This window comes from Neomonachus schauinslandi, chromosome 12 (assembly GCF_002201575.2).
Source record: "Neomonachus schauinslandi chromosome 12, ASM220157v2, whole genome shotgun sequence".
Lineage (NCBI taxonomy): Eukaryota > Metazoa > Chordata > Mammalia > Carnivora > Phocidae > Neomonachus > Neomonachus schauinslandi.
In genome coordinates, this window is record NC_058414.1 from 18,200,454 (window position 1) to 18,216,999 (window position 16,546).

Below are 16,546 nucleotides of genomic sequence, written 5' to 3' on the forward strand. Positions count from 1 at the left end.
GCAACTGCCTTCGGCTCAGGTCATGGTCCTGCGGTCCTGGGATCGAGCCCCACATCGGGCTCCCTGCTCATTGGGAAGCCTGCTTCTCCCTCTCCCTCTGCTCTTGCTTGTGCTCTCTCTCTCTCTCTTGCTCACTCTATCTCTCAAATAAATAAATAAAATCTTTAAAAAAAAATCCATCTGGACACAGTTTCCTGGCTCCCATCGCCTGGCTGCCACCAGACGCTATGGTAATAAACTTATAAATACTTTTTATTTCTTCATTGTCTTTTTTGTTTTGTTCTGTTTTGCCTGCGGAAGCAGAATTTACGCAGAGAACTTGTACACCTTCCTGAGTTGCATTTATCACAAGGTCAGCTCTCTGAACAGAGAAGTCAAGGTCACTGCCCTCCAAGGATGCCCTCTTACAAGAGAACCCCAAATCGCCAACTTACCCATCCTCCTCAGGCCTCCACTGCTTTGGGAACAGGCTGATAACAAGGCAGAGAGATTCGAAGTTTTAACCACACAACTTGGGTAAAATGAGTAATTTTGCATGCACCAAGGGAGGCTTATTGTTTAGAATAACCCTGCAGGAAATCCTTCTGCTGAGGGAAAATCATTTCAGTGGGGCAAATCATCACCCTCTGATTTACCAGCTTCCTAAGCTTGGATTTTCCCTTCCTTAAGAGGGGAACATTATATCTCAGGTCTAAATGATCACATTCGTTTTGTGAGCTCAGAATTTTTCTGCAGTTCTGTCTCATCCTCCTCACAGGGTAGATGGGACCAGAGGGAAGAGAAAGGAGAGGGAGAGGGGACATCCAGCTAACATCAGACAGAGACAGGCAGAGACAGGCTACAAGGAGGCCCTCGCTCATCGGGGCTCCTGCCTGGGGCGTGGGTCTGCCCCCCATTCCTGAGGTGACTTCCTGTCAGTGCGCTCTACTGGGGGGACAGTAATCTTGTTCAGGCTGAGAGGCCACCCCAGAGGCTCTGTGCCTCTCCCCACCCAGGGCCTCACTGAGGCTGCCCATTGATCCACTTACTTGCCTGACCCCTTTCTCGGTGAGTCTGGGCTGCAACCCACCGAGGGGCAGGAATAGACAAAGCAGGGTGAGCCAGGGAGGCAGGGATGGCAGGAACCAAACCCAGAGCCGGAGGAGAGAGGGACGTAGCCCCAGCTCCCAGAGCCAGACTCAGCCCTTGCGTCCATTATGTGAGAGCCTCTGTTTCTAACATACTCTATTTTTTTCTTTGGTTACTTTGAATGGGTTCCGTTAACTTCGAACAAAGAGATTGCTATATCTTCAGCCCTTAGCCAAGCTACTCCGAGTGTGGTCCCCGCATGTTTCACAGGCCCCCTGGAGGTTCTGGATCTGAATGCAGAACTCAGGCCAGCTCCAGACTGCCGAATTGAGATCCACGTTTCCCCAAGATGACCAAGGGATTTGTGTGCGCTTTAAAGTTTGAGAAGAGCTCCTATAAGGAATCACCAGAGGTGACAACCACAGATACCCAGGCTGCCATAGGACAGAGAACACCTTGGGTGGAGAATCCCCTTCTTCCAAGACAGTGCTTCTCAGCTGGGGGTGATTATGTTGTTTGTCACAAGTGGAGGCAGGGGCTGCTACTGGTCTCTAGGGGATAGAGCCCAGGGATGCAGCTACACCCCTATAGTGCAGGGGTCAGCGCCCACCACAGGGAATGTCCACAGTGCACTGCTTAAGGCACCCCGTTTTGCAGGCTCATCTGCCCCCCCGCCGGGCGCACCAGGAAATCAGGTCTCCATGAAGGGGACCAGTCAGGCTATTGGTGAGTGCATAGCTCCTCGGGTATACCATTCTCTCCTTGGCTCACCTGATATTGAGCCTGGCAGAAGGCAAAAAATCTTTGGTTTATTTGGTCTGGGGACCCAAGACCCAAGTGTGTATAAAATACCATTTAACATAAAGGTGTGACCCTCAGCCCACAGTTAAGATCTATTCAGCCAGGGGCCCTGCAGCCACCCGACAGGGTCAAGCTCTGATATCACTTACATTCCCGTCTCCCCCTCTGCCTGTTCCCTACTGCCCCCCCATAACACCGGATTACCAGGGCCCAGGTGAGGGGGAGTCAAGGGCCAGTGGCCACATTCATGGGGAAGGGCATGAATCTCAGAGGATGGCTTCAGTATTATGGATGAGTATGCAGTAGGTGCATAAAAGTGTGTATGCATTGCGAGGCACCAGGTTGAAAAGGACGGCGGGTAAATACAAAAGAAACAGGCAGTGGGAGAGAGACTGCTCAAGCCTAAGGTAAAGTGCTCTGCCAAAGCAGCAAGCATTGTGCTTGCTACGTAGAGAGTAAATGTAAGTCAAGTACTTTTATAATAAGGTGCTCGGCCGTAATAATAGCAGAATCCTCGAGTACACATCGGGAGTCCACAAGGCATTCAGATGTTTGCCACCACCCAGGGATAAAATGGTGAGCTCTCGACAACAGAAATAGCACTCGCTTTGGTTGTATTAATTGTAGGACTTTACCAACTAGTAAAGATAGAAGAGTTGTTTCCACATTCTGCAGCTTTGCTTCACCCTCAAACTCAGTATAGCTGAATCAGTCTGAGGGTTTAATTGCATTAATTCTGAATTAAAGAAATTATGGTTCGTCCTGACACTGATTTGGAAGGAAAAGAAGGACCATGGCTCAAGGGAACCATGAAAGCCCTCAAAGTCAGTACCTACTTTGAAACCGTGCAGACTCTTGCAAACTGTGGTGGCTGAGGGATGAGGTCGACTCTAACCTGGGTGAAGTCAGGGCAGCCCCTCTGCCCCAGTCCTTCCAGGGACAGGCTCTTGCAGACCCATCCCTGCCAACATCCATGGGTCGCTGTTTGCCATAAAGCCCAATGACTTGTTACGAAATGGTTAAACGGTCACACAGACCATGTCTCTGGCATGGAGCCTAACGGGATCATCTCTCAAACCAAAAAGGAGAACCAGAGTTCCAGACCTATCTCTGGGGGCCCCAGCAACCGGCCAAGGCCATGTTCTCTTTTTGCGGAGGCCAACTGCTTTCTTTTGGAAGACGTCATCCAAACCAGGTGGTCTGCCCCTTGGGAGAACTTATTTCCCCCCTGGCAACCCCGTTAGCCTGCTTCTCCGTCTCACAGACTAGAATGTGGGAGCGACGTGGCAGACGGCATGGCTCACACGCAGCCGTCGCCTGCCCCTGCGGGTTACTCGTGAGTCTGCATGGCTGTGCCCGCGAATACTTGAGTCTGAATCCAGGCTGGGATGTCCCAGCTATTTATAAACTGCCTGTGCCGGGCTCCTGGAGGAACCGGTCAGCAGAAGCGCATTGCGCCAACCTTCAGAGCTTCGCCTGGCCACGGGGCTCGCTGGGAAGCGTGGTGTGGGAGTGCACCTGCTGTTCCTTCCTCCACGTGGACACCCGGCCACTGGGCTGGAGACCGTGCACATCCGGAAGTTTCACAGCGGTGCTGGGTTTTGCCAAACGGCGCCAGCTTAACCTGTGAGTAGGGTGGCCTTCACACCTCCTGATCGCAGAATGCTTTTGCAAGCATTCTATGTGCTTCTGGGGCCCCAGAGGCTTTCTGTTGGTGGAGTCTCCTGAGCTGGATTTATTCACAGCCACGAAAGCAGTTACTGTCACTTACCAGGCAGGTGATTTTGCCGGTTGGCTCTGGCTGGCTCCTGAGCCCCCCTCAGCAGCTGGGGCAGGGGGAGTCTGGTAACCAGGAAGCCGGGCTGCTTGCAGGGTCGTTTGCCAGCTCAGAATCTCATCTTCCCCTCCGGAATCCCGATCTATAACAGGCTTGGCTCTGCTCTTTGTGCCTGGGCCGGTGCCAGGCCCATTCTCGCAGGCTACCTCACCTCCGCTGGATGTAGGAGTTCCAGACACAGCCACATCTCTTTTCTGGACCCACCATGGCGGGAAGAAATCTAGAACACCCCGCAGCGGGCAGGCCTCTTAGGCATCATCGAAAGAGACCTCTCCTCCGTCAGAGAGCGCTTCAATCTGAGAGTGGGCTTTAGAGAGCCTTGACTGATGGCGCGTGCCCTAGGGTTTTGCTATTATTCATGCTGAACACTCTATTATAGCAGTACCTCTATTACAATAGCGTATTTACCTTTTACACAGGCCCAGCGGCCAGCCCCGCACCAGGGGCGTCGTGTCCAGCCCTGCTCCCCACTCCCCCCCATACCCGCCATCCCCTGGTGCAGGGGAAAGGGGAGTGAAGCTGGTGGCGGGGGAACATCTGGAGGCTCAGAGAAAGGACGCTGAAGATCTCAGGCCTCTTGGCTCTCCTCCGGGCCAGGGCAAAGGGCATCCCTCTGTGTTGTATTAAATGCATCTGAGAAAGCCGGGCCACCCAGGAGAGATGGCGGCTGCGGCCCGAGGAGCCCGGCTCGCCCCCAGGCCTACCTGGTAAAGCGAGGGATTTCGTCGTTGACATTCACAATGTTCACCTGGAGCGTTGTGGAGGCTTCGAGCCCTTGGCTGTCTCTCACTCCTGCAACCAGATGGAAACTGTCGGGGAGACCCCCCACCCCCGAGTGAGGGACTCAGGCTTTGCTGACACTACCTCAAAATGGAGTGGGGGAAAATGGGCTGGGAGGAGGGAGGGAAGGGTCTGCCCCTTTCTGGCCACCCTCCTACAGACGCACACATCGAGTCAGAGCTGCCGTGTTGACCCTTCCTTCCTCGTCTTTGCAAACCCACCCCTCCCCTTCTCTCTCTCCCTATAGTTGCTATTCCTGGCCACCATCTCCCCCTGGGGCTGCTCACGTCCGCCACGTTGCACACCCTGTCTCTGTCCTTCCTCACAGTATCCCTGTGGATGTGTATTACGCCCATGTGAGGAGACCAAGGCTCCCAGGGATTGAGGAACTAGCCTGGTGAGGTGAGCAGCCAAGGTCACCCTGTGTGTTTTTATCCTCAAACCTTGGTCTCTCCTCACCTCTTTCGTCAGCCACCTGCTCGCCTCCCCCCTGCTGCTCTGATGTTAGCAAGCAGCTCTGACAGCTGCCTCTCCCACGCCAGAAAGGCACCTGAGGCAATTCTCCAGATTCCTGGGGACACTTCTCCCATCCCTCCATTCTTATTATGTGGAGATGAAGATTTGGGACGGGGAAGGAGGGCTTCCAGATAATTGCCTTAGTCCCTCTTCCTTCTAGGGGCTCACTGCTCTCTGAACTCAGCAGGAAGGCAGAAAACCACTCGAGGCCTCCCTTGCAGCCCACAGGCTGCACCACGCCTGCTCCTTGACCCTCAGATAGACGGTACTTCAGCAAGGTCATTGGCAAAGGCTACCTTTTGTGTCCTGCTTCAAAGTCAAATTCTGTTGTAGAGAAGAGGGTCCCATTAGCAGACATTCTGAAGTTCACTGAGGGGAAGATCAGGAAATACTAAAAAACAAGGAAAAAAAAAAGAATGTAACTGAGAGTACCTATTCATCTTTCCCTGGGAGACTAGTTTGTTCCATTCCCGTTTTATATTCTTGGCCCATGGAACATCCTTGATGCATCGGGATGAAGCCCAATGCACAGTTCTCAGGCTTAATGGTTCTTTTTTTTTTTTTTTTAGGTATTTATTTATTTATTTATTTATTTATTTATTTATTTATTTATTTTATTCTTATGTTAATCCCCATACATTACATCATTAGTTTTAGATGTAGTGTCCCATGATTCATTGTCTGTGCATAACACCCAGTGCTCCATGCAGAATGTGCCCTCCTCAATACCCACCACCAGGCTGACCCATCCTCCCCCCCCCCTCCCCTCTAGAACCCTCAGTTTGTTTTTCAGAGTCCATCGTCTCTCATGGTTCGTCTACCCCTCCGATTTCCCCCCCTTCATTCTTCCCCTCCTGCAATCTTTTTTTTTTTTCTTAACATATATTGCATTATTTGTTTCAGAGGTACAGATCTGAGATTCAACAGTCTTGCACAATTCACAGCACTTACCAGAGCACATACCCTCCCCAGTGTCTATCACCCAGTCACCCCATCCCTCCCACCCCACCCCCCACTCCAGCAACCCCCAGTTTCTTTCCTACAATTAGGCTTAATGGTTCTTGAAGCAAGAAAGTTCTGGATCTGCTGGCCTGAGCCTCTGACCTGAGAAGCCACACCCTGAGGAGGTGGTTGCTGGATCCAGCAGGCTTCAGTGAGAGAGCGAGGGTGAAGGCCCCCTCTCTAGGCACTCCGCTTCTGAGTCCAGTCCCCTTCTCCTTGTCACCATGTTCTCACTTGTGCTTCTTAGGATGATGTCTGGGGGTTGAGTCTAGGTCTTGGCTTTGACCCACACTATTTAAACAGGGCTACCATGCATTAGGCGATAGGACGATACTAGCATAAATAAGATCTGGTCTCTACCCTTAAAAGAACTTATGATATAGGAGGGTGCAAAAATGTTCACAAACATCATTCACTGACATGATGGCAGGGAAAGGGAAAGGGACAGGTGCGAGAGAGAAGAAACTTAGCAGGGCCTCAAGTACAAGTTGGAAGCTGGTTTGGAGTTACAAGGGCTTAGTTTTAGAATCCAATCTCAGGTTTATGGCCACTGGTGAAGTTTTTCCGTATCTTGGCGGTGTTGCGAATCTAATCCTTTATGGCTCCCAGTGCCCAGCCCGGCTCTCTTAATGAGCCCCTGCCTGGCCCCACTTGCTCTGAAGGGAACACAGGCTTATTTGCACAGCCCCCTGAGGGCATCCCATGGGAGGACCAACCCCGTGCTATCCATGGGTGCGCATCAAGATTGCTTCCTTGTCGCCATGATGATGTCAACGAAGCAGGTGAAGGAGCTGGGTCAGAAGAGCTGAGTCCAAGTTCTGGTCCTCACCACAGGAGCTGGGACAAGCCCCTCCCTTGCCTGTAATATACGGACAATACCACCAACTGCTCCTCCCTGTTACTGTGAGGATTACATCAGAAGGCACGCTGGAAAATGCGAAGCACCACAGCAACGGGCAAGGCTTACGTGTTGGTAGCCATTTGTTCCAAGGGGCTTTAAGGTTTGAAGTTTTCGTTATTTCCTACTAGGATGAGAGATGATCTATCCTCAAGGCCTTAGATCTCTGGATCAGATAATCAGTGGAGATTTTGCAATTGGAGCCACAGCCCCTGAAGTCTAGAATCAAAGGAAATGCCAACCAAGGCTTCCAACCCAGCGATTTGCTATGTTGTGTGATCGCAGCTAAGCTCCCCACAGGAGAAGAGAGAATACACAGAAAATAGATTAACGATCTCATTTGGGGCCATTATAAGGTTTTTAACCATTTTCCTAATTGTAATAAAACATACTTTTACACACAAATTAGGAAGGACAGAAAAATATAAAAAAGAAACTTAAGATTAGTCACCTATAAAATCTTATGATTTTCACAAAGAGCCCCCTGTTCTTTTCTATGCACACGTATACCCTCCAAAAAAAAAAATTGAGATGATACTCTAGTCAAAATTACATTCTCTTCGTTCTTTGCCTTTGTGCTTGAGCATTTTCCCATATTCTTAACTCTTACCTCACCGCCTGGTTGGTTAATGATGCACAGCTCTCTACTGTAGGGCTTACTTTGCTAGGTCTTTCTTGCTGGTCACTTAAGTGGTTCTTACCCGTTTTTAAGTGGGAATATTTGGGCAACAGCAAGGAACACCTTTCTTCCAGCCCCTCCAAATTGTATAAACAGCGTGGCAGCACTCAAAGTTATGATGTTTAAGTCCCAAGGCCCCCCACCGTCTCCCCAGCTCACAGCCTGGGCAGCAGCTGCCTATATAGAGCTGTGCAGAGCCGTTCTGTGCCTTTGAGCTGAGCCTTCCCTACAGAGAATCCTCACATATCCATAGATCAGAGGCTCAAGCTGGATGTGATGGAATGGCAGGGCTTATAGACCCATGGGGGGCATTTACTATATGCCCCTGGATCGGGATGCCTTTCCAGTGTGTTTACTGCTCTAGGGGATAGGTCCCCAGTTCTGGTTAGTCTCAAACAGGAGAAAGCCTCTGGCTACAGAGATGACAGACAGACCCTGCTCTCCAAAAGCTGATGGGCAACTGACAGAACACACAAGGAAAATGTGGGAGACCTGCTCAGAGGGAGACTACATAGGATATGATGGGAATGGAGGAGGGGGACTTAGCCCCATCTAGAATAGAAGAGTCACGAATGGGGGTGGCTGAGTCAAGTGCGGTGGCCCTGGAGCCAGATTGCTCAGTCCGAATCCTGGTTCTACTCCTTTGCAGCTGTGAGAGCTTTTGCAACAAAGAGTAATAATAACAGCACATGTCCAAAGGGTTATCACTTAAAGTTCCAGAACAGTGCCTGGCACATGGTAAGCCCTCAGTCGAGGCGAACTACCACTGTGGGTTAGAGTGTAAGATCCACGAGGGAAAGGGCTTCATTTTACTCATTACTACATCTCTAGTGCCTAACACATAATAGATGCTCAATAAATATTTTTCTCTATCAATATATATTCATTAAATGTTAAATATCGGGGTTTTCTTCTTGCCTATTTCCCATTGGAGACCAGCATTCCCACCTTAAAGAATTTTAAAACAAAAAGGCAACAACAACGAAAATCTTACCGAATTAAAAAAAAAAAACAAACCCAATCTGTTTTACTTTGGTAAAGCGAGGTTGGATCATGAAGTCTCCCCCAGTTCCGCCTACTTCTCAGCGAGCAAGAAAAACGAAACGGCAGCCGACAGAAAGGGCGCACGGTTGTAGACTCAGGAACATGGAGAATTTCTTTTTCATTTTTATTAAGAGGCTGATTTCCTGGAATCCTGATTTTTTTTTTCTTTTAACACCAGGCTAATTTCCTTATCCCTGAACCTACGAGCCTGTGTTAATGGGAATAGCAGTTTTGTACTCAGAAAGGAGATAATATCCATAGACTAAATATATTGTGTCATGTGGCCATTTGCCAGCAACTCGGGAAAGCTTTCTGTAAAACCTGGCATTCTCTTCCCTTTTTAAAGGCTTGTTTAATCAAAGCTGCTCCCTTGATATTCATTCTTGGAAAACAGAAATTAAATAGAATGAGAAGCCGCTGCAGCCCCTCTCTGAGCCACCACCAGCTAAGAAAAGTCCTGAGTAATCAGATCAGTTCGGTTCACAAATGCTTGTCAGACAAGCGCCGGAGTGTCCCCGCTGGGAATATTCCTTTACTGCCACCCCAGGTCTCTCTATTTGCAGCCCCTTTTGCCAGCTACAGTTTGCTCAGGGACACAAAGGCTTCAGGGTGGAAGACAACAGAGCCTGAGCTTCCTGCCCCATTCCCCCTTTATCGTGTCGCTAGTGTCAGGAGAAAGGAGGGTGAGAGGAAGCTGGCCCAGTTTCCTGAAATGTCAGGCTCCCTGGGGGAGAGCACGCCACCTCAGTGGGGCTCGCTCACTGCAGCCCGAGCCACAAGCAAATCGCGATCCGACTTGTGCTGCTTGGCAGCTATCCATGGCTTTCAGGCCTGCCGTGGAATCAAGCGACAAGATTTCAGCCTCCAGTCTCCCAAGAACAGAGCCGTCAACTTCCAGGGACCAAGTTTCCAGGGAGAAGGAAGGACCTTTATTCCTCCTAAGGCCAGGAGTGCCAATGGCTCAGCAAGCCCCCAAGATCATGCCCCCAACCTCCCCCCACATCCCCCCACAGAGGACTCGCAGCACACACCATCATCTTCCAACCCGCTTATGGCCGGTTATAAATACGAGGCCACGTTCCCGCTGCATTTTTTCAGTGTAAGGTGAATATTTTATAAAAGTCTTGATTCCTCTTTCTTCCCCTGTCCCACCCCTATCCCAGCTCAGAGATAGGTGGTGGGGGACAGAAGTAGGAGGGAAGGGTGTCTGGGAGAAAGAAAAAAAAAAACCCATAAAAAATCCTACTGCAGCCTTTAACTTGGCTTGGCTAGTGCAGTATTGTTATGAGGGTGAGCTAAGTGGGTGGTATGCAAGTATTTGAATGTTTTTAAGAAGAGCCACATTTACAAATGAAAAATGCTATGGGTATGTAATCCTTTACTGGTAAAGCTACCAAGGATTCGACCCTCTCATACTTTCTCATTCCTTTTCCATAATCAGCCTGGGTCCTATTCTCTGATTCAGGCTTCACCGATCTTAAGGAGAACACTCCGCATCTATTTGAGGAAGTGTCTCTCCCAACATATGAACAGTCTTCAGGGGTGATGTATGTGGTATGGGAATTGTCCAAAGCCACTGCTTTTTCCTTTCTTGAGCATTTTAACAAGAACCTGGAGTAGAACTCGTTTTGCAAGGACTCCTGAGTTAGCAGACAGATGTCATGGGGCATTGAACAAATGATGTACATCTGTTTGTGTGTGCGTGTGTGCGTGTGCGTGTGTGTGTGTGTGTGTGGTGGGGGTAGGGACATGTGGGGAGCAGGAAGGGCGCTGTCACTCAGGAAGTCAAGGGGACACCAAGAACAGAATTTGCCAGAACAAGGTAGAAGGGAAGGAGCAGGGTTTGGGCCAGGAGACCTCGGTTCCCACTGGAGTTCCAGGGCCCAGGCAATGGCCTCAACTCCTTCCCTCATCCGGAAACAAGGGGCTGCTCAAGGCACCTGAAAAGTCCCATCCAGCCAGCACCAGCAAAAGGGACCACTTTATTTCCAGGAAGAGGGAAAGAACAGCTCGCCGCCACGTCTTAGAGCCATGCACAAGATGGAGGCAGGGAGAGGCTGACTTCCCCCGTCACCCTCCTGGTAGCCCAGCTAGTAGCAAGGTCATTGCTCTTTTAATTTCATCCTTTGTCTGCCCTGGTGAAGACAAAGCACATTTCACTTTATGCAAAAGTCCTTCCCTAATGGAAAGGCCAAGAGAAAGCTCCTTAATGAAGGAATCGCTGCGCTAGATCACTTTGCCTCCAGCTGCGAAACTGATTAACGTCCTGAGAGTCTCCGAGGAGGCTTCGCTGCAGTCACGGTGGCCTTTTCTGAGCAGAGGGGGAGGTGGAGGATGGGAGTTGGGTGGAAGGGGGTTGGATCTCATTGAACCTCCTTCAAGAGGTAGGGAAAGCGCTGGGGGAGGGGGCCCAGAGAAGGAATGCCAGTAGATACGATTATTCACAGATAAACCAATCCGAGCCCAGTATTAAGGCATGCCTCCACCTGGACTCCATCACAACACAGAAGGCGCCGAGGGAGGGGGAGCCGATGCTGGATCCAAGCCTGCACCCTGCAACCCAAGCCACCAGCCACGGCCACCTGTGACGACTGAGCATTTGCAGTGTGGCTGGTCTGAAAGGGGGTGAACTATAAATTAGTGTAAAGGACACAATGAGTCCGAAGACTTACTACTAAGAAAAGGGAGGTAAAATATCTCATGAATCGTTTTTATGTTGATAAGGTGTTGAAAGGATAGTAGTTTGGATAAGAGTATTTAAAATTTAAGACGTGTATTAAAATTAATTTCACCTGTTTCATTTTACTTTTTAATGTGGCTACTGGAACATCTAAAATGACATACACAGGCATCATTCCTAACTCGCGTGCCAGCTCTGTTGGGCAGTGCTGGTCCAAACAAAGTACAACTACCTGCTCTTAAAACTTCTTTGGAAAGAGGGAGCAAATACCAGTGGTTTCTGCATTAGCCCCACTTTTATGTTATCTGCAACACAGTTTCAATTTATTAAGCTGGATAGGGGTTGTAAGATTCAGCACTTTAAGGGAGCTGGGGTTTCTGGAGACGTCCTAGAGCTATTGTTTAATTCATCCTCCCTCCTTAGTGGTTCCCACCAGCAAGGCAACTCCTTGGAACCCACCAGGAAAGCTGATAGGCACAAACCAAGCCAAGGTGGCTTTACGTACATGCTTTGGTGCTTTGTTCTTGTTCTGGTTTTGTTTTGTTTTGTTTTCTTGTGGGAAGTCACGTATTTTATTCATCAATTTTGGGCAATCTGAAATGGCCATCTTCCCCCTCCACCCCCACCAGTGATTCCAAGGTGATATAAGAACTGCTGATAAGTCAGAACAGAGTTCACATAATTGTCTTGCGGATCCCACCTTCGCCAGGTAGAGAGTTGGCCGTGGTCCTGGTGGCAGGGGAGCCAAGAGTCTCCACCATCCCATTTCAGACTCTTCCCTCAGGACCGCCCTAGCAGCACCCAACTAGCTGCAAAGTGCCCTGACCAGACCAGCCGCCAGATACTTTGATTATCACCCCCCAGATCCTTCAGACCGCGGCAGCACCAACCTAGCAGCCCTAACAGTAGGCTCCCCTCTGATTATGGTGCACAATGCCATTTCTTCAAACACTGCTTTTCTGAAGCCCTGTCTTAAAGGATGGGGTCCCCAAACAGAGAGGATCCTCAACAGCAAGGGTGTCATGGGCCCCATTCCCATCTTTATAGGTGCTATAGGTCACTATTCTCATCCAGCCTCGATCTCACCCCAGGGTTCTCCCCATGAATTCCGAACGATGCCGTACTCAGTGCCATGGCTGACAAGCCAGCCGGCCACAGAAATGACATGGTTTATGTCACAGTAGCCCCATAGACGGGCCCTGCCGTTACACAGCAGCTGACGGGGCGCTTGGCGAGGGTTTCTGCCATCGTCTTCTCCCCTCCGAGAGGGAGCCCTGGCTTTCCAGAGGGCGGAGCTCTGAGGGCATGGCACTGTGAGTTCATGCATGTTCCACACTGCTTCAACTTGTCCTACTCCTGGTCCTTGGCCTGGAGTTGGTGCTGGTCTTGTCGCCCCCAGCTTGCGGGCTGACCCCCGCGCAGGCAGGTCGTTGCCCACCCGGCTGGCGGGAGCCCCTGCGCACAGGGTGGGGGCCACGCCCCCTTCCTCTGGCTGTTGCCCCCTCCGCTGTGGGGCCGCTGCGGGCGTGGGCCGGAAGAGCAGCGGCAGCGGCGGGCTGCCCGCCGTGGCTCCAGGCCCCGCTCCGGTGTTTCAGTAAAGCCTCTGCTTGTTTCTTCAGTTCAGTGGTTCTCGAAGGGTACAAAGCGTCAGAATCACCTGGGAAGTCTGTGTTCCAGGAATCTTTTTTTTTCCCATTAATATTAATTTTTAAAGTAGGCTCCACGCCTAGCAGGGAGCCCAGTGCGGGGCCTGAGCTCAGGAACCTGAGATCAGGACCTGAGCTGATATCAAGAGTTGGCTGCTTTAACTGTCAGAATCTGTGTTTTTTTAAAAGCAGCCTACGTATATTCTCATGCAGGGGCCTGAACACCTTCTGAGAAGCCCTCCCAGCCATTCTGACCTCACCCGAGGGTATTTGGCAAATATGCAGGCTCCCAGGCCCCTCCCAGACCCCAGGACCGGAAAGTCCAAGAGAGAGACCTGGGAAATTTGGGAAACCATGTCTTAAAGTGGTGGTTCTAATAAGTCCCCGCTGTGCAGGAGATTCAGCTGGGGGCTCAAAAAGCCTGAGGCCTGGGTCACACCCCAGGACAATCACATCAGACTCCTGGGGGTTGGGACACAGATGTCTGTTGTTTTTTAAAGTTCCTCGGTTTCAATTTACAACCATGGGCTTCAATGAGAATCATGGGTTTGGTCCTAGTAAATCAACCCACCTCCTTTCTCCTTATATAGAGCAAAGTATGTCCTTTCATAGCTCCCGAGCGCCCAGAATAAAATGTCTAAGCACAAAGGTCACACTGTGTCACTTCCTAAACTGTTGAGTACCCTTTTTTAGTCTGAGAAGGGTTCTTTCTAGATTGTGCTCCCTGGCCCTCCAGGCTGGCTGTTAACTTTCTTGCAGTTGTTCGTGCTCGTGCAGGTGTGAAAGACTTCATTAACACTCTCTGCTGCATCGGACACGCCCCACCCCAAATAACTCCTAAAGCCACTGCAGAAACCACAGGTGGATGGCACTACATTTTCTTTTAAGGGAGCAAGGCCTGCTGCTGTCTTTGCTCCCCGCCTGGGGGCCGCTTCCCTTCCAGAAAGGGTAACAACCTGCTTTTTAAAGGGGCCACCGTGACCTTATTCCTTCTGCATAATTTAAAGATGGAGATTTAAAAAGAAACATTTTTCTTGACACTTGAGATTCCTTCCACTTGGCCTCCACTGCATCTTGTATGAACTTTATAATAATTATCTTATTGAATTATAATAATTTGGTCTATGCATGAATGTCTCCCACCCAGACTGTAAACTTCTTGAGGTACAAAGATGGCTCTTACTCATCTTTGTGCCCAAAGTATTTAATAGAAAGCCTGGCACATAGTGAATTCTTGGTAAGTGCTGAAGAGAACTCAATGTATAAATGAGATACTTTATTTTGGGTTGCTGACCCATCCAGAATCCCTTCTCCCCTGGTTACCATCAAACAACAGCGGCCAACCCTTCTGGCCAGTGAGAAGTAAACAGAAATCCTCTGGGTAGGGCCTCCAGGAGGATCTTTGAGATACAGACTGGGCTGGCCTGCTCCCTTCACCCTGTACCCCTTCCTACTTTTTTTCTTCCCTTCTTCCTGCCTGGAACTTAAAGCCTGGAGGTGAATAGCAGCCACATTGTAATCATGAGGGGAACAAAGAGAGGACAAAACCAGCCCTGGACCGCCTGCCCACCTCTGCACTTCTTGTTAGGGGAGAAAAAAAAAATCCCACACCTGCCACTGTGGTTTTCTGTTATTTTTAGACAAACATATTTATAACTGATATAACAAGGATGGTATCATAAGAACGCATTTAAAGCACCTCGTATTGTTCTTAGCACATAGTAGAGACCCATTAAGTGTTTGCCTATTCCACTTATTCATGCAAACAGAACCTTGAATAAATGATTTTGGGGACAGAAGGGTCATCTTCTGATAAGAACAGTCTATCCCCTAACTCAAGATGTGTCTGCTAATTTGAAAACAGCTTTGTTTCAGACCCTGCGGACCGTATTATATGGGTCCTGGAGGTTATTTCCAAGGCTCACTTCCTCCTGTTAGAAAAAGTAGCCGGGTCGAAGCTGCAAATCAAGCCCCAGCAGCAGAAACAGCCTCCCTGTGTTACCAATTCCCTGAGTGTCGTATTTCAAGTAAATGCTTCTCCGTAAGGATGCCTGCTCCAAGGTTAGTAGGCTGGCTGGTGTGGGCTTTGGTTTTTTTCTCCAGCCTGGGCTGCCCAACTGCAGGATGCAGGAGCCGCTTGGGGGGACAGAGCTAGGAGCCACAGCGTCCTGGCCCAGGGACAAGCTGAGAGCCTCCTTCGCCTGAGGGTTCGTGGTTACAAGAGGTCCACTGATAACTGCGTGAAGGAAATGGATTTAGAAGGAAGAGAAGAGAGATCAGCTGTCTCAGACTGAACCATGAGGGAACTCTCCAGGACCTGGTCTCCGGTTATTCTCTGTGGGATTCCCCCTCTCTTCTTTGGAATTTCTGGGATTCTCTTTCAACTTTTTTATTTATTTTTTAACTTGGCTCCAAGTAGCTTGACGTCATCTCTTGAAAAGGAAGTGTTAATGCCGGCCTTTGGGGTACACACTTTTTGCTTACTTTTAAAAGAATACAGCTGGATTTTTATCCCCTTGGAATTTAAAAATACTGAGCAATTTCAACATGCCAGGCACTGTGCTAAGTGGCCTTGTGTGCGTTCTCTCATACTTAGAATTCTCCAGCTGTGTAGGTGCTATTCTTCCATTTTATAGATGAAGAAATGGAAGCTCAAAGAGGTTAAGAACATGTCCAAGCTCACACAGAGCCACGAGTCTAATCTGGGGTGTCTATGTCTGGAGCTCCCTTACCCATTCCGACATCCCCCGTCCTCTATGCTGTGGCTGTGGACAGTCTATTCTTCCCCTCACCACTGCCCAAGCCCCTGGCCGAGGCTCCAGGCTCCCATGTCAAAGACAGCACGGAGAAGCCCGTCTTGTTTATCAAGGAGACTTACACTGAGCGGTATGTTTCGGCTTGTGTCTTCTGCATCAAAGGCCTCAACCTGGTAAATGAATCCCGGGTTTGCTCCTTCCGGTATGTACAGGTCTAGACCTAGATCAGCATCCAAAGTGGAGGAAGAAGCATTTTATTAGATAAAGCAAATAAGGAATTACAGAACCAGGACAGCCGCACCCAGCCAAGGAGAACCAAGCACATTGGCATCGTGGGAAGGAGGGATGCAGGAATAAAGTCCAGGAGTCAGCCCGCGGGCCAGCTGCAGTGAGCGAACCGCTTATGGGAATTTATAAAGTACTTGAGGGGCCAAGCTGGGATCACATCTTCCCGCATTTCCTCCGCTAAGAGGTGATCTAGGGGAGGAACCTCCGTGTGAGGCTGCTCCCTGTTCCTGATTCACTTTCACGTGCAAATTCCTCCAAAACCGATCGGAGGTCTCCTATTGAAGTGCACTTAGCATGTCGGCCAAAAGGACTTGCAGCAGGATTAAGGGAGAGGGCTGCAGAGGCTCCGGGAGGGGACCAGAAATTGACTTCATCTCCTTCAGAGTTCTGGGCAGCCAGGGGGAACCCGGCACTTGGCACCACCAGCCCGGCCTGAGGGGCTGCCCCCCTCCACTCTGGCCTCTCCGAGAGCCCATCCTTCTGCGGGAGGGCTGGGAATGTCCATGTCAGCTCACTCACTGAAGCCACGGTGCTGAGGGCTTATGTTTTCT

The 16,546-nt window shown here is 50.0% G+C and overlaps 1 protein-coding gene across 1 annotated transcript in view; it reads right to left on the minus strand.

Annotated features, from left to right (window-relative positions):
- CDHR3 (cadherin related family member 3) overlaps positions 1 to 16,546 on the minus strand; it is a 57,899-nt gene that overhangs the window by 26,161 nt on the left and 15,192 nt on the right. Inside the window, 3 exon segments of the mRNA XM_021682898.1 lie at positions 4,411 to 4,515; positions 5,299 to 5,393; positions 15,830 to 15,927. Coding sequence (XP_021538573.1) covers positions 4,411 to 4,515; positions 5,299 to 5,393; positions 15,830 to 15,927 — 298 coding nt within the window.